General features: G+C 44.1%; 1 protein-coding gene across 1 annotated transcript in view; it reads right to left on the bottom strand.

Moving 5' to 3' along the window:
* The window catches only part of MARCHF10 (membrane associated ring-CH-type finger 10), a 95,447-nt gene extending 93,817 nt beyond the window's left edge, over positions 1-1,630 (bottom strand). The window contains exon 1 of the mRNA XM_007959915.1: positions 1,541-1,630. Coding sequence (XP_007958106.1) covers positions 1,541-1,630 — 90 coding nt within the window. The remainder of the gene's footprint in view (positions 1-1,540) is intronic.
* Between the last annotated feature and the right edge of the window lie 18,862 nt (positions 1,631-20,492).

Below are 20,492 nucleotides of genomic sequence, written 5' to 3'. Positions count from 1 at the left end.
GCCTCATCTACTTGCTACTGGGAGCTCTGGTGGTATAGTACCTAAGGCATTTGACTGCTCACCAGAAGGCTAGTGGTTCAAACCCACCAGCCACTCCTCGCAAGGAAGACTGGGCAATCTACTTCTGTAGATTTGAGAGTTTCTAGCCTCAGAAACCCAAGGTGGCGTTGCTATGAGTCGGAATGGACTCAATGGCAGTAAGTTTGGTTTTTTTGTTTTGTTTACTTACTAGTGGAGTCATCTTTGGTCATTAGGCCTCAACTACTTACTATCTGGACACCCTAAGATGGGGAATCCCCAGTGTCCCAAACGGATCACCAGAGACAATTTCAAACAAGTACTTCCAAATAGGAGCCGAGTGGTGAAGGCATCTCGGTGAAAACCAGACAGACTCCTCAAGTGTCCAGCTAAGATGTTTTTGTTCTTAGTTGTTTTACCGAAATGCTCTCTCTCTCGCTTTCATACTCTCCTCAGATGTGGATTGGTAAGTGGTGGGAGGAAATTGCTGATTCCATTGCCAGCCCCACAGCTAAGCTACATTATACAGGTGAAATCGGGTTAAGAAAGAGGTTTGGTTTCCTTGGTGACCCTGGAGGCTCGGATATATCTGAAATTGCTAAGGAGAAAAACCTGATAACGCAAGTCTGTGTTTTCCTTGGGTAGGGAGCCCTTCCCACTCCTCAGCCAAGGCTAGGGACGCGCCTCCCTCGTTGACTGAGGTTGACCTCTGGCAAGCAGGATGAGTGACACTGTCTGCCTGCTCCCAGGAGCCCACAGCCCAGTTTGGCGAGTCTGTGCCAGCTCTGAGTAATCACTTCACGGTTCCTCAGGTGCCTGGGCCTCCCTATTTGTTTTGTTTTTGCATGTAAATGCTGTAACTAGGGTGACGAATACTTAGCTTATTGTAGAATGTGCTAACCACTTTTCTTCAGGCAATAACAAGGGCATGTTATTTTACAACCAGGAGGTGGACCCAGTTTAACTCCTTAATGTCTCCTTTCTTGATAGCTGGCTGTCAGAATTAAGCACTAATGTCATTTGTTGAGCAAAGACTGTGTGCCAAGCACGGTGCTAAATACGTTACCAATATTATCTCATTTCAAGGGGCTCTAGTGGCACAATGGTTAAGTGCTCAACTGCTAACTGAAAGATGGGTGCTTTGAAGCTCCCCGGCTACCCTGGGGAGAAAGATGAGGCAGCCTGTGTCTGTAACGATTTATCCCCTTGGCAACCCTTTGGGGGCAGTTCTACTCTGTCCTATAGGGTCGCTAACATTTAGAGTCAACTGGGTGGCTATAGGTTATAGGTTTTTCTCTCATTTCGTTTCCATGACAATGTGATGAGGTTCTTTCTATCATTGTTCCTATTTTACAGATGCTCAGAGAGTTCAAGTGGCTTTCTTGTGGTCACACAGCTTGAAAGTGGCGGGTCTGGATTTTTAGAAAAGGACGGCTGCTTATCACAGACTCACTGTGCATTCTGGATCCCCGCATACGCCCGTGAGAGAAGGTGGATGAGAATTCCTGCTCCCCGCAGTTACCTGATACTCAGAGTCCACCTTATGCTGCATGTCCCGCAGATACTGCACATCACTGATGAACTTCTGCCTCTCCTTTGCTTCATGCAACATGATTCTTAATCCCCAACCTGCATATGCAAGATAAATAAATGTGTTGTGATATAAACGTTTGCTGCTTTGCCATCTTTGGATTTATCTTCATATAATTGCTTCCCCCACCCTTCCCCCACATTAATCTAATTTCTATTGTTTGAAAGCACAGATGCTCCTCTCAGATGGAAGGGATGCCTCATGTTGGTGTCAATGCCCGTACGCCCAGCCCTCCTGTTCCAGGCATAAATAATGCAGCCACACTCATCAGGTGGTTTCAGTGATCTTGTCCTTATGACATAAGGAGATAGGATGATACCTGATAGAGAAGCAGTTCTACAAAAAGAAAATCTGAGAACCTACCGAAATTAGCAATGATCAAAGTTATAACACTTGGTTATGTAAATTGATTTAGTCAACAACTATTGCATCCCAATTCCAACCCAGGCACTTGCCTAGGCACTGGGGCATAGCAGTCAGCAAGCTAGACGTGGCCCCCGCCCTTGTGTTGCTTAAGGTCAAGGGCGGAAGACCGACACTGTTTACATGAACCCTCACTGTGATAAATGCTATGGACCAGAAGCACGGGCTTCTTTGACAGAGGGTTATAATGGGAGGGTATAACCTCGACTCGAAGGGTCTGGCAAAGTTTTCCTTAGGAAATAACACTGAGTTTGATAAGGAGTGAGCTAGGCAATCCCTCATGGTTAAGACAGCATCTCAGAGAGGACAGCAGGGGCAGAGGCTTCAGGGCAGGAAAGCGCTGGTGCAATGAGCGACAGGCGGGCCAGCGCAGCCTGAGCCCAGGGAGGGGGGAGACCAGCACGGGAAGGGCTGGACGATGGCCAGGAGCCAAAGTCATGATTGTAAGAGGCACCCGAAGCCACAGAAAGCTTCCAATCTGTCATAGTTAAAGTTGTGTGTCACTTTGGCTGGGCCTGGTTTTGAATGGCTGGGCAGGTGGATGTAGTTATTACCTGTGGTGAGACTAGTCATCAACTCCATGGTGGAATCTATTGTGAGCAGCTGAGCGGCTGCCTTGGGGCTGTGGTCTGCTTCCAGTATATAAGAAGGAGCTTTGAGAACGGTCTCTAAGCTTTTCAGCATGCTTGGACCCTAATACAGCCAAGTCTTCATTCAGCAGCCTGCCATGTTGTCTGCCAACCTCGGAACTGTCTCTGGACTTGAAGTGGTGGCCTGTCATGTTGCTTCATAATCTTGGGACTGTGCCATCTTTCAATCCTGGGTTTGTCAGCCTCAGCTGACAGCTGCTGCCTGAATTAAGAGACGCCTCCAGCTCCAGTGGGCCGGGAGCAAGAAGCAGAGCTAAAGCCTAAGGCTGAGGGGCCTTCACCTGGCCCCTGGAGCCAGCACCTTGACCTCGGACTTTCAGCCTCCTAAACTGTAAGAGAATAAATCCCCATTTGTTCCAGCTACCTACCTGTGGTATTCCTGTTAGAGCGGCACTAGAGGACCCAAAACAGGATCAAATGCTTAGGTTCGTGTTGTTATGGAGAATGGGTGAGAAGAAGTGGGAAGGCCATTGGGAATACCTTCTAGTGAGCCAGATGAGAGAAAATGGATAGCAAGAGAGGAGAAAAGAAGAGGAGGAGGAAGAGAAGATCCTAGCTACGGTTTACTGAGTCTACGGAAGTGTCAGGTGCTAGTCCCAGCATTTATACATATTAACTCATTTACTTTACACAACTCCTCTGTTGAGGCACTTGATCCTATGATCTGCTTTACAGATGAGGTTACAGAGCCAGTAAGTGGAAGAGTGGGATGTGAACTCAGAGACTCTCACGCCAGCACCCACACTCTTAACCATGATGGATTTTAGGGATAAGAAGAGAGAAAATTATCAGGACTTGGTGATCCTAAGGATAGGGAGGAAGAGGAAAGCATGGAAGAAGATGCCCAAGTTACTGGCCAAGCAGCCACCTCATCAGAACCAACATTCCTTTAGGTGAATGTTGAAGGAGGAGCTGGTTTGTGAGAAAAATAACATGGAGCTCGACGTGTCTGGGTTACAACAAATGGAGATGCCAAGTAAGCAGTTAGATGCCAGGTTCTGGAGCTTATCAGAGGCCTAAAGACTGGGGCATCACTGGCATCTTGACAGCTGTAGGTGTGAAGGAGCCGACCTGGACAGAATGGGCACTGGGCAGAGAAGAGGACCTGGGACAAAACTCTGAGGAACACTACAACTTTAGAACGGGTAGCTGAGGAGAAACCCTGCAAAGAAGCCTGAAAAGGAAAATCCAGAGACGCAGGAGGTCAACCAGGTGGGTGCCTTTCGTAGATCTGAAAAGTGTGTTTTGAGAAGGAGGTTACTAATAACCTTAGTGAGAGCATTTAATGGACAGATTGCAATGGGTTCCGTAAATGGGAAATGAAGTAAATACAGTGCTTTCAAGAAGTTTGACTCTAATGAGTGAGGCCTATTTTTATGACCAAATTATTTAAGTTCCAAAACGTTTTACATGGCGCTGTTAATAAGGAGATTGCTAGGTCCCACACTATTTCTGCTTATTGCCTTGTGAAACTTTCATTTCAACATATCATTTTTTAATGACTACTGGGTGGCAGGTGCTGCTCTAGCCTCTGGGGAAGCAAACAGACAACAATGTCCCTGCCTTAGGGTGTATGCATTCTGGGGCTTTCTTTCCCTCCTCCCATTTACTTGGTTGTGTAGATACTGGCAGGTTTAGGTTGCCCCTGACAGGAAGTGGGAAATCGAAATGGCGGTGATTCAGTGTCTGGACTGCTAGTTAAACAACCTTGTGAGATTCATTGTCTGGCCCCCGAATAATAGGGGAAACTTGTGCTAGGTCCTCGAGTTATTTTCTCTCTAGCATAGAAAGTTGGTCATTAAGAGTTATAATCTGAAACTATGGTGCTAAACAACAGTTAACAGAAAAGTTGACAGTTCCAACCCATCCGGCCACTCCATGGGAGAGAGACCTGGCAATGTGTTTCTGTAAAGATTACATCCTAGAAAACCCTCTGTGGCAGTTCCACTCTATCACAAGGGGTCACTACAAGTCTGAGTTGACTCTATGGCATCGAACAACATTCTAATACAAATATCCATTATGTGGTTCCATAGTCTTTAGGCAAAACCTAAATTTTGTCTCTGAGCATTTTAACAGTTATTTATGGGATTACATGTTAAAAGATCATTTTTTAATTTTAATGTAAATTTGCATCTGCATAGAATCAAATTATGTTCCCACCCTTTCCAGAAAACAGTGTTGTTGAAACAGGCAGAGAGATGAACCCTTGCTGCTATTGTTGGAAAGAGAGGCCTGTCTGAATATTAATCAGGCAGAGAACATAAGGAACATAATGGAAATATGTTAATGGTCACTAAATGGGCACATCCCAGAGTCTAGTTGGATGATACATTTTGGTCACAAAATTAACACAGAAGCCAGCTAATCTATCATGGCTTTATTGTGGTGCTATTTTAAGGACTATTTTAAGGAGGCTTCTAAGTCAAGAGGCATGAAATAACTTTGTCTAAATAGGTAGGATATAACACTATTTGAATTACTTGCTAGGTTACTTCTGACTTCACAATCACCTACCACATAAAGGCCTTTAAATTGCCCGCCCCCTGCAAAGCACACACACACACACACAGTCTCTTTACTCTCCTATGAATTCTCTATTACATTGTATTTTACCATAAAATATTTAGAAGCTTTGCGGTACCACATATAATTTCTTATTTAAATACTACATTAATACATTTTGAGATTAAACAAATGTTCCAGGAATTAAGGAAACAGATTATTGGAAACAGGTTAAGGAGTTGGTAGGTCAACCATAGTCTGAGCAACTACTCACTGCGTTTGTGAAGTACCACTTGAACTTTATACCTCCCTGAAAATTGACAAAAAAAAAAAAAACTGACCGGGATGAACAAGAAACAGAAATAACAGTATGGAAATAAATCCATGAGCTCATGCTTAATTCATAGATCCCAGCTTTGTGGGCCTACTCAACCACATGGCCATTTGAGGCCAAAAAAATTTTCCTTGGCAAATAGAGACAGGTGGACGTTGGGGGTGGGGGAAGATGATAATACAATGTGGGCAAGGCCCATGTTTCTAAAACAATAGCATTCAGTGTTCTCTATCTATTGTTCACATTCAAACTGCTCAATTTAAAATCCATTTGTTGTCATGTACACTTTTAAGTCTCTGATGATGATAACGTACCGAATTTGTGCCTTAGACTTCGACATAAGAAGCCCTATTAAATAAGGGGAAAAGGAGAGGAGGTATGTGGGAAAGAAGGAAGAGCACTGCTTTGCTGAAAGCAAGAGCAAGTTATTCTTTTGGCCTCAAAATTCTACCTATCTGTGAAATTTCAATGAGGAATATCCTAAGAGCTTTGTGACATACACAGTCCTCTCTAGTATCCATTCCCAGCGAGTCAAACAGCGGTTCCCTGACTAGGGAGAATAGCATCTGATTGCAGAATATATGTCTTTCAGTCGTCTAAAACATCATACACCTAGGTTGTCCTTCTGTTTTATGACCATATTTGTCAAAATAATTTATTTGAGGGGATTTCTTTTTAATAACAATTGAGATAGCTGCTTTTTTTTCTTCTGTTCTCATATTAGAAATATCATTAAAGAAAACTTTAATGGTTCAACAATATAGGAAAATGTAAATGTAAGCCCCTCTTGAAGATGACGGTTCCTTTGAAACAGAATTTAAATGGCTATATTAATACCTGACACAATAGATGTTCCCTTTTGCACAAATGGATGCCTGGAAGGATTTCAGGAGACTTTAGCAATCTTTCCCACAGTTAATTTGTAATAAGAAAAATGAGAGGATTTTAAAAAATCTTACTTTCATAAAAACGTCTGCGTATAAGCAGCAAAGTCTAGAGAGTTACATCCAATTTTCCTACCAATCTGTATGCTAAGCAAGTAATCGGAGAAGCTGGATGGATTATGTGAGGAAGAATGCAACATCGGGCTTGAAGGAAAACTCATTAACAACCTGCGCTATGCAGATGACACAACCTTGCTTGCTGAAAGGGAAGAAGACTTGAAGCACTTACTGATGAAGAACAAAGACTATAGACTTCAGTATGGATTACACTGCAACAAAAAGAAAACAACTGGACCAATAAGCAACATAATGATAAATGGAGAAAAGATTGAAGTTGTCAAAGATTTCCTTTTACTTGGATCCACAATCAACGCCCACGGATGATGATGTTGTTATGTGTCCTCGAGTCGGCCCCGACTCATAGTGACCTCTCCTTGGGCTGCCAAGGCAGTATCACTAAGGAAGTAGGTTTTCCAACCTTCCTTCCAAGGAGTAGCTGGTGGATTTGAACTGCTGGCCTTCTGGTTAGAAGTCAAGTGCCTTAGGCACTATGCTACCAGAGCTCCTAATGCCCACGGAAGAAGCAGTCAAATCAAATGATGTACTGCGCTGCACAAATCTGTCAAAAGACCTCTTTGAAGTGTTAAAGTGCACAGATATCACTTTGAAGACTAAGGGGTGCCTGACCCAGGCCACTGTCTTTTCAGTAGCCTCATAGGCACGTGAAGGACAATGAATAAGGAAGACCAGAGAAAGGATGCCCTTGAATTATGGTGTTGGTGAAGAATACTGAATGTGCCATGTACTGCTGAAAGAATGAACAAACCTGTCTTGGAGGAAGGATAGCCCAAATGCTCCTTAGAAGCAAGGATAGAGAGATTTCACCTCTGTACTCTGGACACGTTGTCAGGAGGGACTAGTCCCTGGAGGCCATCATGCTTGGTAAAGTAGAGGGTCAGTGAAAAAGAGGAAGACCCTGAACAAGATGGGTTGACGCAGGCTACAACAATAGGCTCAAGCGTAGCAACCATTGTGAGGATGACGCAGGACCAGGCAATGTTTCCTTCTGTTGTACATGGGGTGGTTATGAGTTGAAACCAACTCACCAGCACTAATAACAATTCTGATCCCTTACAGCAGCTCTTGTTGTGTGCCCTCAGTCGATTCTGACTCATAGTGATCCTCCAAGATGGAGCAGAACTGCCCCCACAGGATTTCCTAGAGTTTTCTATATTCTTTGCTGGAACAGATCATTAGGTCTTCTCTCACACAGAGAATCTAGTGGGTTCAACTGTTATAGGAGCAAACGCAGGACCCTGTTAACCTCAGGGCCACCAGGGTTCCTTCTATAGCATCTGCTGAGAGAATTCTGTAACCACCACAGAAAGAATAATTTGGAGGAGGGATGAAGGAGAAAGGCATGGCAACCTACTTCAGGAAGGTCAAAACAAAGACAAAACCAAACCTACTGCCAAGTTCAGTGGATTCCAACTCATAGGGACCCTACAAGACAGGGTAGAACTGCCCCATAGAACTTCCAAGTCTGTAAATCTTTACAGAACAAGACTGCCCCATCTTTCTCTCACAGAGGCTGGTGGGTTCGAACCACTCACCTTTCAGTTAGCAGCTATTGAAAACCCTGTGCAGCAGTTGGGCCTGAAACAGATGTTGTTATGTTGTTGTTATTTGCCATCGAGTTGGCCCTGACTCATAGCGACCCCTCCTTGGGTTTCCGAGGCAGTATGACTACGGAGGGTTTCCGAGGCAGTATGACTACGGAAGTAGGAATGCCCAACCTTCCTTCGGAGGAGGGGCTGGTGGGTTTGAACTGCCAGCCTTCTGGTTAGCAGTCAAATGCCTTAGGCACTATGCTACCAGAGCTCCTAAGTCAGCATTGACTTCATGGGTTTTTGGTGGTATTGTTAGCAATTATCTACAATTTCGAACTCAGGAACCCAAGGGTGTGGTGGTCAGTATATACCTTTCCAGGACTTGTAGACCACTGGAATCTGTGGGGAAGAATCTGGTGGCGGGCACTGAGCAAAGGGTCACAGGCTCCTCAAAAACCTGTCCCTTGGAGGCGGGAAAAAGGTTCTGTGGCTGAGGGAGGAAGCGGCTAGGTCACCAGGCTTCAGACCCTATTTCCCTCCAGAATCCTACAAATATTAAGGACAGCTTGTTCCCGCCTGCTCCTGCCCCTCTTCGGACGACCAGGTCAGCTGGGTCTGGGGCCAAGGCTGGGGCAGGCGAGGCTTGGCACTCTGGGTGGAGCCCCGCAGTTACCTTGAGGATCAGTCCTTTCTTCCCTGCCAGGGTCTAATGGGGTCAAAGGACGCGGCAGGCAGGCTGGTCCTGGCCGAGAAGCCGCACATCAATCGCCTGGGGGCAGTCACCGTCCTCGTCTGCCGCCTCCTCTCACTTCTTCCCTCCCCTCACCAGCCCCTCTTCCTCCTCCTCCCCGGAGGCAGCTCTTCCACTGCAGCGGCCTCGCTTTCTACGGGCGGAGGTGGTGGGGCCAGCTGCTCCGCGTCCCCCCGTTTCCTTGGCTACCAGGCCGCCTCCCTCCTCGAACTGGTGAGCGGTGCGGCCCGCCGCGGGTGCGGGCCATGGGGGAGGGGAGGGGCTGCAGCGGCGCGCGGCCGGGCACGTCAAGAGCCCAGACGGGGGCGCCGCGCCGGTTGCCGTGGGAACGGTTCAGGATGCTGTCGGGAAGGCAGTGCGGTGATGGCGGCGGGCTAGGAGGAGAGGGCGGCTTGGCTTTGTCCTGTTGACGCCCCTGCTCGCGCGCAGATATCGACGCCTTCACGCCTTCCCTGAATCCGTGCTGGGATTTATAAAGAATGAGATTCGAAAACGAGAGGGGAAATAGTTTAAACTGTACGAAATAATATTAAAGGCAATTCAGAGGAAGAGGAAAAATACAGCAGGCCTGGAGTTTGAGCTCTGCAGGGAATCTCAAATGTTGTGGTCCAAAACAAAAAGGAGGAAATAAACGAGCAATTAGGGGAGGCACCCAGGCAGCGGCGGAGCTGAGACTAGAACCCAGGTCTCCTGGTTATCAGTCGTTTTCACCGCCTTTCCCAGAAAGGATCTTAGGGGTTTAGGCCAGTGTCCATACATGGTTTTGGAGGCACCAGAACCCTTGCTAGCCTCGCCCTCTCTCTGCCACATTTCTTTCTTTCTGTGGCTTTCATAGGCAAAGATAACTTCATTTATTTTTGCATACTTAACCAAAATCAAGCCAAATCCACTGCCATTGAGTCGATTCTCAACTCATAGCGACTATACAACAGAGTCGAATAGCCCCACAGTGTTTCCAAGGTTGTAAATCTTCGAGGAATCAGATTGCCATATCTGGCGTAGTAGGTAAATTTGAACCACTGACCTTTAGGTTAGCAGTGGAGTGCTTCAACCACTAATATCTAGGCACTCAGTAACCTGCAGACTGATGTCAAATTTGGACATTTTTGATTGGGTGGAGAGTAGGGGAGAAGAAAAATAGATATCCTTGTCTCTTTCATCAGTTCCCAGAATCATGATGTGTTTATGGTCCAGGTGTCCTTTCTGCTGTCCTCCACATCCAGTCAGCAGCTATGTCCCCTTCTTCCTATTCTCACCCCACCCCCAGTTTTGAGCTCCAGGATCTCTCACTTAACCAGTGCCTCATGTCCTTAATACTCTAACCCCACCATTTCTCCTGTCCTACTACTCACCAAAGAGTTGGCAGTTCACACTCATCCAGCAACACCATAGAAAAAAAGTCCTGTTGATCTGCTGCCGTTAATAGCCCAGAAAACCCTAGGGGGCTCAGTTCTACTCTGCAACACATGGGGTCGCCATGAGTCTGAATTGACTTGATGGCAGTGGGTTTGGTTTTTGGTATAAGTGGCACGAGTCTAACCTTATTGGTCCCCCACTAAGAAGTTCTCAAAGATTCTTCAGTGCCTGAGGAATAAAACCAAACTCTTGACTGTGGCTTTCCTTATGCCCTCCCCCAGGGCTCGCTTTCTTGTTTGTTCTCCAGCTCTTCTTCATACTTCAGCCACACAAGATTATGAATTACATGCTGGACATTGTTCCCTGCCTTCATGCCAACTTCCAAGGCACATCCTGAGTGGGGCAGAGTCCAGATCAAATGTACTTAGGTGAAGTCTTGGGGGCACTGCCTCACTCAGCCTTCATTGTTCCTCCAGCAGTCCCTAGTACTTTTCCATCCTATTGCCCAAGCCACATCCTGTTCTTGTTCTCAGCTGGCTATCAGGTAATCCTTATTAAAGCATTAACTGATAATTGAAGCATTAACTGATAAGAACTAACCTAAGACCTGGCTCCATGGTTGTTGCCTTTGGAAAGGAGCTGCTTAAAGATGCTAAATCTTTAAAACACACTGGATTGAAACTATACTAATGAAATGATAGGTAGTGAGTTTGTTCTATTGGAGCCAAGAGACCCCCCCCCCAATAAAATTAATTACAATAATTAATGATTAATAGTTATTAATGATTAACAGCTGAAAAGAAGTGACATACCCAAAGACACATGGTAAGTGCTAGAACCAGGGGTCCTCATTCCCAATTCCTTAATGTTACATATGAGTAATAAAAGCCCCAACATACCTATTGGAGCTAGGCATTTTTTTTCTTCTGCATCAAGATCCGTATACAACAGTGCTGTTGTTGTTGTATGTCATTGAGTCAATTGCAACTCAAAGTGACTCCATGAGTAAAACTGCCCTGCCCCATAGGGTTTTCTAGGCTGTACTCTTTATAGAACGAGATTGCCCAAGTTTTCTCCCAGGGAGTTGCTGGGTAGATTTGAACCTCTAAACTTTTGGTTAGTAGCTGAGTGCCTAACCATTCATTGCACCACCAAGGCTCCTTTAAAATACCTCAAAAGATTACTGGAGATTAAATGAAAGAGGGCCGACAATGCATTTAGCATCATGTCTAACACAGAGTAAGGCATTTAATAATAACCACCAGCTTTACTTTCTGAGTCATATGTTTACAACTTCATTCAAAACACATGAGTGCAAACCATCAACATTTAAAAATTTTCAATAATGTTTGGAGAAGTCATCCTATATCTCAGTTTTAAACTCTCCTATGTTTCAAATATTTTTGAAAATTAAGTTTTCTGGAAGGAATCGTGGGCTCTTGAAAGGGTGATAGTACCAGAGGTGACAAGTTCTAAAGTCCAACTCTAGTGTTTAATGAGTAAACTTAGCTTGGCATGTAAATGACAAGTGAGTTAAGTTGCAGCATCAAAGGAAGAGGAATATTAAAGCGAGGGGGGAAAGCAATCCTCTGATTGGGGAAGGGATGTCTCTTTATTACTTCTTGCATAACATCCTTGGTAAATGATGAATAAATGAAGAAAAAAGTGAAGACAATAGTGGGTTATAATGATTGAGATATTTGTTGCTTGCAAATAAGTATTGAGAAGTTCCTCAGCTTAAGACTTGTGCAATGAACAACTTTAAGTATAAAATTTTAGAAGTAGACCATATATTAAGCCTCAGGATTAACACTTTGGGGAAAGTATTTAATTCGATGCAAAAAATAAACTTTCCGAAGGGGTAGCTATACATTCTAAGCCTCTCCAGGCTTCTAAAACTGGAACTTTCAGCAGCCTCATGGAGACCTGGCCCAACTGTTCATTCGAGCTGGAGCAATCCACTTTGTTCACCAAAGATTTCCTCTTCCTAAGAGACAGTCTAATTAGATCTCCTTGTCGGTTTCTAATTGGGATCTCCCCTGCTGGACAGAGAGCTTCATGCTTCATCTTAGTAGCAGATGGCTTCCCTCTTATGAAAAACATGGTTGTTTTTACCTTGGGCCTTGCCGTAACTAATGAGTTCCCTTTTTCACCAGTTGAGGTCAGTGTGGTGGTGTTGCCTTCATTCAATACACTTGGTGTGAGCCATGGAAGTTTGTTTGCAGAAAGAATGTCTAGAAGCAGCTTTCCTGAGAAAGAGACTTGGGATGTATCAGCTCCTTAGAGCTTCATGGGTTTCTCTCCAACACCTCTTTGTGCAGAGGATTCATCTGATTCGTTTTTAAAAATGGCTAATGGTTCACTGAATAGGCTGTGGGCTCGTGTAACATTTTGCATAGATACCATTGCTATATTTAGCCAGACTATTGCTATGTAATGTGACCATCTCTTAACATTATTCACTAAAGGAGGTCTTACATTGATGGCTAGAGAGCTAGAGAAGTTACTTTAAGGTAAGGCCCTAGACTATGTATATATTGTGATGGAGGTCATTGAAGACCTAGAACTGGGTCTTTTGTTTTGTAGGAGCAGAAACTTCCTTTCAGCTGATTCAGAGAAGATATTTTTAGGAATTGATTCCCAACAACCCCAGTCAGCAGCCACCAATATGTCATTAATCTGAGCAAGTTGTTCTTTATCCTGGAGAATAAACCTGGCAGGCTGACTAGCCCTGATCACGTGCACAAGACACTTCCTCCCAGTGGAAAGGCATCCCCAGGAGGTCAAATTACAGATCAGAAGGTTGGTCCAGTGAACATTAAATTAGATCAAAGGGAATTGAGTATTCTAAAGGGATATCCCCAGCAAGTTGCGGTGGCCTTAAGGAACAACCTTCCTCCCTCCAGGGACACGTCAATCGGGATAACTGACTTGTATTATTCACCTCAAAGATTTTGGAGACTCTTGCCACAACTTTATTGCAGTTAACTGCCTGTTTGATCAACTTCATGGGACCATTTCGCTTCCAGTGATGCCATTAACAGTGTGGTTTAGAGTTACGATCTGGCTTGATTCCAGCATTGGCACTTGCAAACTATGTTGATCACCCTTTTTGTCTGGGCACAGACCAGTAGCTTGAAATTTGCCTAAGGTCCTATGAGACCAAAGGAAGAGGCTGGGAGCTTCATGATGGTAACATAGGAGTTTACTAAGGGCTTACTGACCAAGGTTGGTCCCTGGGCAGTGGCAGGGTCGACTTGAGTCTCTGTGTCCTGCAAAGGGAGGCAGGGACTTTTATGGCTCTGGCAAACACGGGTGGCGTGGTGCCAGGGCCCCAGACCTCCAAGGCCACTTCAGCAAGTGTTACATAAGAGTGACTTAGCAAATGGAAGTGAGCTAGCAGCAAGCTGAAGCATAGCCGTATTTGTCCTCACAAAAGCCTGTTCCCCTACACCTTTGCACCTCAAGATCTTCACAGTTAAAATGGGGATAGTCAGAGTCTCCTCACCAGGTTGTTGTGAGAATTAATGAAATAAAGAATGCAAAGTTTCTGTCATTGCCCTGACACATAGTAGCTGCTCAACAAATGGTTGTTATTGTTGTCATTTGCCATCAAGTTGGTTCCAACTCACGGTGACTTTCTGTGTAATAGAACAAAACGTTGCCTAGTCGTGTGCCATCTTCATGATAGTTGATGTGTTTGAGTACATTGTTGTGTCTATCAACAAACAGTAGCCATCATTATCATTTATATTACATAGATTTGATTCTCCTTACTGAGATCTGAGGATACCCCAAAGGTGCATTGCCAATAGATTTATAAAACATATGTAAAAGTTTGTAACTTCTTTAAGATGTTAGTTACTCAGTGTTGGATTACTCAAAAAGCAAGGTAAGCACGGGCTTACTTGTGCCTACTTACTAATCTGTAGGGAACGATTTCACATTTTTTTCACCACATCAAAGATTCTGCTTTTAGATTTGGCTGGCATCTGATTCTCTCCCAACCTCACAGCACCTTTCTACAGAATCAAAGCCTCTTTTAAAATCTACAATCTCTGACAAGGACAGAATATCCAGTAAGCAAGGTAAACACAGGCTTACTTGTGCTTACTTACTAATCTGTAGGGAACATTTTTTTTTTACCACATCAAAGATTCTGTTTTTAGGTATAGCTGGTGTCTGGTTCTTCCTCAACTTCACAGCACCTTCCTACAGAATCAAAGCCTCTTTTCAATTTACAATCCTTGTCAAGGACAGAGTATCCATTGAGTAAGGTAAGCACAGGCTTACTTGTGCTTACTCACTAATCTGGAGCAAAGAATTTCACATGTTTTTCGCCACATTAAAGATTAGGAACTAAGTTACTGATACCATCATGGTTAAGTTTATAATGATTTTTCTTTTTTTTTTAAATCCTGAAGTTCAGAGTGATGTTTTATGAACTTCTTCCTCCATTGTGAGGGTGTATCCAGTTTGGGGCTTGTGGTCATCCATGATCTAAAGACTGTGAAATCTAGTAACACCAGTTGGGCTTTCATAGGTCAGATATCTAGATCTGATTCTCTTGTAGAATACAAGTAGACTCTATTAGAGATTGGCAAACACTCTAAAATTAATTTAAAAAATCATATCCTTTGAGGGATCCCTTAGAATTTTCCTCATTTGGAAATGCCACTGGTCTATAAGGAGGCAAACTCATTAATGTTTTTGGATCCTGTTCTGTTAAGAAAGGCTCGAAAGTTCAAACAGGCTTTGATTTCTTCATCCATTCTGGAAGCTTCTGACTTTTCAAAGCCTTTCATTATGACAATTGATGCATTGGACACAAGATTGGATGAGAGTATAAGAACTTGAGAACATAAAACATACTGCTTTTTAGAATTTCTGAAAAATGACTACAAAGAAAAGTATTTGACTTCAGTCCACAAGGAGTATCTGATTTGTTTGGACTTTGGATAAATTCAAGCCATACATGTTTGGCCAGGAGTTGAATTTGTGGACTGATCATCAAGTCCTGAGCAAGTACTCAGGCTTCTTCAGAAAGCTATGACAGCGTGTTGCAAAGCTGGTTGCAGAAGCCTCAGGACTCCCATGTGAGCATTAAAAATGTTTTGCACAGATAGATACACAGGCAAAAATAAATAAATCCTTCCCATAGAGAGGGCAGGGGAGCAGGAGCCCTGAGCAAGTCCTGGAACTTCATGAAGTAGGATGTTGCTCTGGGATGTTTTGTTTGGATGAAAGTACAGAGTAAGTGAGGGAGAGGAGAGAGCAAAAACAGGAAGGCAGCATGTTAGAAGTGAGGGGCACCGGCTTTGGGGGCAGGACCCCTTCTTTGTAATCACCCACTTCCTTGGCATTCCAGTCATGGGTGTGTTGCTCTGTGGAGCACCTTCTGCACTCCCAGAGATGGACTGGGGGTCCCTGTGATGGACTCAGCACCACCTAGATGGGCACAGAGTATTCTCAACATCTGCCTCTGTTTCTCTTCAGAGCTTGCTCTTAGGTGATTCTCCTTCTGCCTTTCTCATTCTACAGAAGGGAACATCAGATAAGTTGCTACTTTAATTTTTTTCTTTAACTCTTTGTAGCTTCTCATTGTCTCTGCCTCACCCAGGATGGCTGCTTACCTCCCTTTTAACTAGGGGTGGCCTGGTCAGAATACTTGCTTCAAGGCATAGGTGGGAACTAGGCTTGGAGCAGCAAAGAAGAGGAAAGAGAAAGGTGGAGTTAGGAGCAGTGAGGAGGTGGGTTGTTGAGGACTGTTGCCAGTGTTCAAAGCTGTGTATCCTAAATCATAAATCTGAAACATTCCATTCCATTCATGCATTCATTTAACTAACACGTATTTATTGAATGCCTAGTTGGTATCAAGGAGCTCTGGTGGCACAGTGCCTAAGGCATTTGACTGCTAACCAGAAGGTTGGCGGTTCAAACCCACCAGCCCATCCAAGATTTACCACCTTGGAAACCCAACAGAGGTTGCTGTGAGTCAGAATTGACTTGATGGCTGTGGTTTTGGTTTGGTTAGTTGGTGTCAGGGACATTTTATAAGCAAACTAATAAATAATTATACATTGAACAATAAGAGTTAGTTCCAGGACACAGTGGGTGCAGTGCCAAAGGATACTGGGAGTGACAGTGGAGAAGGTGGGAACCTATTTAGACTGGTGGCCAGAGATGGTCTCTTTGGGTAAGACCTAGAGGATGAAGAGGAGCCAGTACAGTCCAGGTGGAGGAAACAACATTGGGAAAGTCTCAAGATGAGAGAGAGCTTGAGGGATTACAAAAATAGAAAGGAAGCTATTCAATAAATACGTGTTAGTTAAATGAATGCGTGAATGGAATGGAATGTTCCAGATTTATGATTTAGGATACACAGCTTTGAACACTGGCAATAGTCCTCAACAACCCACCTCCTCACTGCTGCTAACTCCACCTTTCTCTTTCCTCTTCTTTGCTGCTCCAAGCCTAGCTGGAAGACCATAGTGAGATAAGACTGGTGAAGTTGGAAGAGTTGGGGTTGAATTATGGTGGAAAGCCAAGGAATGGTTTGAAAGTGTGTGTAAGTGTATGCGTACATGCATATATTTATGTGTCCACACATATGTATGTATACATGCCTCTCTCTGTGTGTAGTTAGAACCTGTGGTTCCTATTCCAGTCTTTCAGGAAAACGGTCATTCTAGCCTGTGCTTGTCCATTGGCATGAGATAAAACGATCAAAGATGAATTATCAAAAATGTTTCTCCTAGTTCCAGGTCATTGAAGTGATGATATGTCTTACATGAGTAGTACATCCTGATTTTTAACTTCTGGTCTCTCATTACGATGTATTCTGTCAAAATATCCCTTACTGATGCATTTTCGTCACACACTGAGTCTTGCTCCTTTTACTCTCCCTTTCCATCTTTTCTTTCTCTCCTAATCTCATCGGTTTCTCCTCCTTCTCCTCTCCTTTTCCCTTCCCTCGTCATCTGCATTTCCTCTCTTCTCTCTCTGCTTTTCTCATCAGTAGTCAGAGTTACTTGCCAAACCACAGCTCTTAGATTTCTATTTTCCCAAGCAATTTCTTGGCTGGTTTTACAGACTTTTATTATTGGTTCTCTCTTTTCCTTTCATGCTCGTCCTTCTCTGGTTCCACTTACCTCCCTGGACAAGCTTCTCCTCTCCACCTTCTCCTCCTCCAACAGGATACTGTGCCCTCGCTCTAGTTCTGTAAAAAGTCATCCTTGAAGGCGTTAACCAGCACAGGGCCAACAGTACAGTGGAAGGCAGTTCCTGGAAAACACACTGAACAGAAGGTATCACTGTGCAACATCCCTTCTGAGACTCCCTGCACCTTCTGAGTCAGAATGATGAGAGAACATTCTTAAAACATGACTTAACCATGCTCAGTCCTCAGACAAATTTCTGGATGCCTGTGGAATACGCTCTGCCAGCAAGCCCAAGCACAGAATGTTTGGGGCTGGCTTGTTAACACTCTTCTCAGAGTTGCTGCCTTTAAAAGGACACCTTCTGAGCCAGGTGCTTTGTTGGACAGACACACCTCGGTGACCTCTCCTGGCTACATTTCCACAGGTTTATATTGAGTGGGTCTGTGGCTGGGGGTGTGTGGGTGCCTTTGACATCACACTTTCACAGGAAGAAATTTATGGAAAATTCCTCTTAAATAGAGAAAATGAAGCCGGATATTGTTCATTTCCACCATAATGCATTGAGATTCTCACATCACTGCAGCTTGTCCTTCACTTCCCCTACACCTGGGATGCCTTTTTTTTTTTTTTAAAGTACAGACGACTCAGTGGATTTTAAGAAATTAATTTAACTGAAAAATTATTAAATTACAAAGAGAGGGAAAAAGCATGCGGTTGGCATCATACAGGGTCAGAGGCCACTGCTAATGCAATATTTCACCAATTGACTCATTGCTATTCTTTCATTGATGTGATTTAGTTTCTCAAACAGCTCTTATCGTGGCAGGCTTGCATTAGAGACATGGTACAGATGCCTTATAATCATTATAGTGTGTTTTACTTAAAAAAATTTAAAACCCATTTTGGATATATTCCTGTATAAGTACACATCCACAGAGAGATTTTATAAATGTACAGACAAGGGCTCTGAGTGAACACGAAGGAAGTGTTAAATTTACACACTGCAGGGCCCTTCATGCATTTCAAAGAGCTCCACACAGAGTCATGTTAAGCTTGTTTCATTCCCATTGAATATACCATTATCTTCCTCTAATACACTGAAGAAACCAGAGGACAAAGAGTCCCCCTGTGTTCCTTATCCAAGGCCACACAACTGTTGCTGGAACCTTGAGCTTTATGAATGCCAGGCACTTACTTACAACCTACCACAAGTGCCGGAAACCGGTGGTAGGTCAGTTTGTTAAAATCTTATGATGGTGGGGGGAGGGTTCTGATCTACTTTTCTTTTTGATCTGCTTTTCTTTCTTTCTTTTAATAAATAAGTGTGTATCGTTTAATTCAAATTAGAGCAAAGCAAGTCATCATAATGGTCATTCTCGTGGAAACCTCCTAAGGTTGGGGGTGAAACAGTAACACAGGCCCATGGGAAAGGGTAGAGTCACATTTTGGCAGGATAGAAACAGGTTGTATACACATGGGTGGTGATATCTTCATGCCCCAACCTGTCCCACACCTCTTCCCCATCATCTTTGTTTCAAAAGGCTGTGTCCGGCATTTGAAAACATAGACAGGGTTTGATGCAGGGGTTTGCAACTTCCTTAGTCCAGGATAACATGGACCGGGCACCCCAGTAAGAAAGGAAGGCATATTATGTACTCGTTGATCTAACGCTTAGCAAGCACTTGCTAGATGCCAAGTACTGTGCTAGGTCTGGGGACTCCCAGAAGAATTAGACACAGTCTCTAGGCTTGTGGGGGAGGAAACAAAGTCAACAAGACCATGTAGTTAAGTTCATTGTTTACGTAGTAAGTAGAGGTAGGTGTGGGTCTGGGAGAGGGGGAGGGGGAGAGGAAGGTTCTCACGGTGAGGCTTGGCAAAACGCCTCCACCTATGGCTCGAGGCCCCATTCTGGGGTGCCCCACTGGTACGGCAGTTCCCTTCAGAGGGAGGCGTTTCTCAGCAGTGCCCGACTCAGGCTAGACTGTGAGCGGATGATGTCTGTTGTCAGCTCTCTCAGCCTTCCCATCAGCACCCTTTTCCATCCTCTGACACTTTCCTCACTGTCTGAATGGGTGCTCCTAACAGTTTCTTTTCCTCACTGTCTGGAGAGGTGCTTCTAACAGTCTTATCAAAATCTGCCTTAGGGCACCCGATTCATACTAAGGTGTAAGTGACTAATAAGGGGTCCACCTGGAAGCACAAGCATTTGAAAGGCCTCAGAGCTTTAAGTCAAAGAGCTTCAGCTGTAATGGTGGAATTACAGTGCTCAGCCAGCTTTCTTAGAGTGTTGCAGTCTTCCTAGCACCCCTGGAGTCACGCATGCTGGACAGTTGCCTACTCTTTTAATGCTGGCCCGATTTCCAACTGTTCAGTCTTCCATGTTTTTCCTCCCCTGCCCTCTATTGTGTCTGTACGATAAGGCAAGGGTGGGGGACTGATAATTGCTAATCTGAGATCTTTGGACTGGAAATCCCACAATGCTGCAGAAACAACTGCTTTGCAGCATTTGAGGGAGCAAGGATGAAAAAAGTTGCTATTGAATGAGACGTTTAGATGTGGTCCCCTCTCAATGTACTCACTAATTTAGTTCATTCTTTACTAAATTAGATCAACAATGTTTCCTGCATGAGGACAGAATTGGCAGTGTAAGTGAGCACATGAATGGGGAGAACATTGTCAACAGGGAGATACATACCAGGATGTTAGTCACTTAATGGTACATGGGTCCCTGGGTGGTACAAACTGGTAATGCTTTGCTCGGCTGCTAACCAAATGGTTCAAAGTTCGAGTCCCAGAGGCACCTTGGAAGAAGGCCTGGCAACCTATTTCTGAAAAACCAGCCATTGAAAACCTTATTAAGTAGTTCTACTCTAAAACACATGGGGTCACCATGAGTCAGACTCAAAGGCACCTTTTTTTTTTAAACCAGCCATTGAAAACCTTATTAAGTAGTTCTACTCTAAAACACATGGGGTCACCATGAGTCAGACGCAAAGGCACCTTTTTTTTTTTTTTTTTTTAATTTTTTAAAAATGAGACTTCAAAGGGGAAAACAAATGTGATAGGTCCCTGGGGTTAAGTAGGATACACATGAGGTTGTAGGTTTGGAGAAATAGGGCAGAGAAATGCAAACTTGGTGGCCTTACAGTA

The sequence above is a fragment of the Orycteropus afer genome, unplaced genomic scaffold (genome assembly GCF_000298275.1).
Source record: "Orycteropus afer afer isolate SDZICR_OR568_19922 unplaced genomic scaffold, OryAfe1.0 scaffold00018, whole genome shotgun sequence".
NCBI lineage: Eukaryota > Metazoa > Chordata > Mammalia > Tubulidentata > Orycteropodidae > Orycteropus > Orycteropus afer.
The sequence above is the reverse complement of the archived record's forward strand: the minus strand, read 5'-3'. Positions and strand labels throughout refer to the sequence as shown.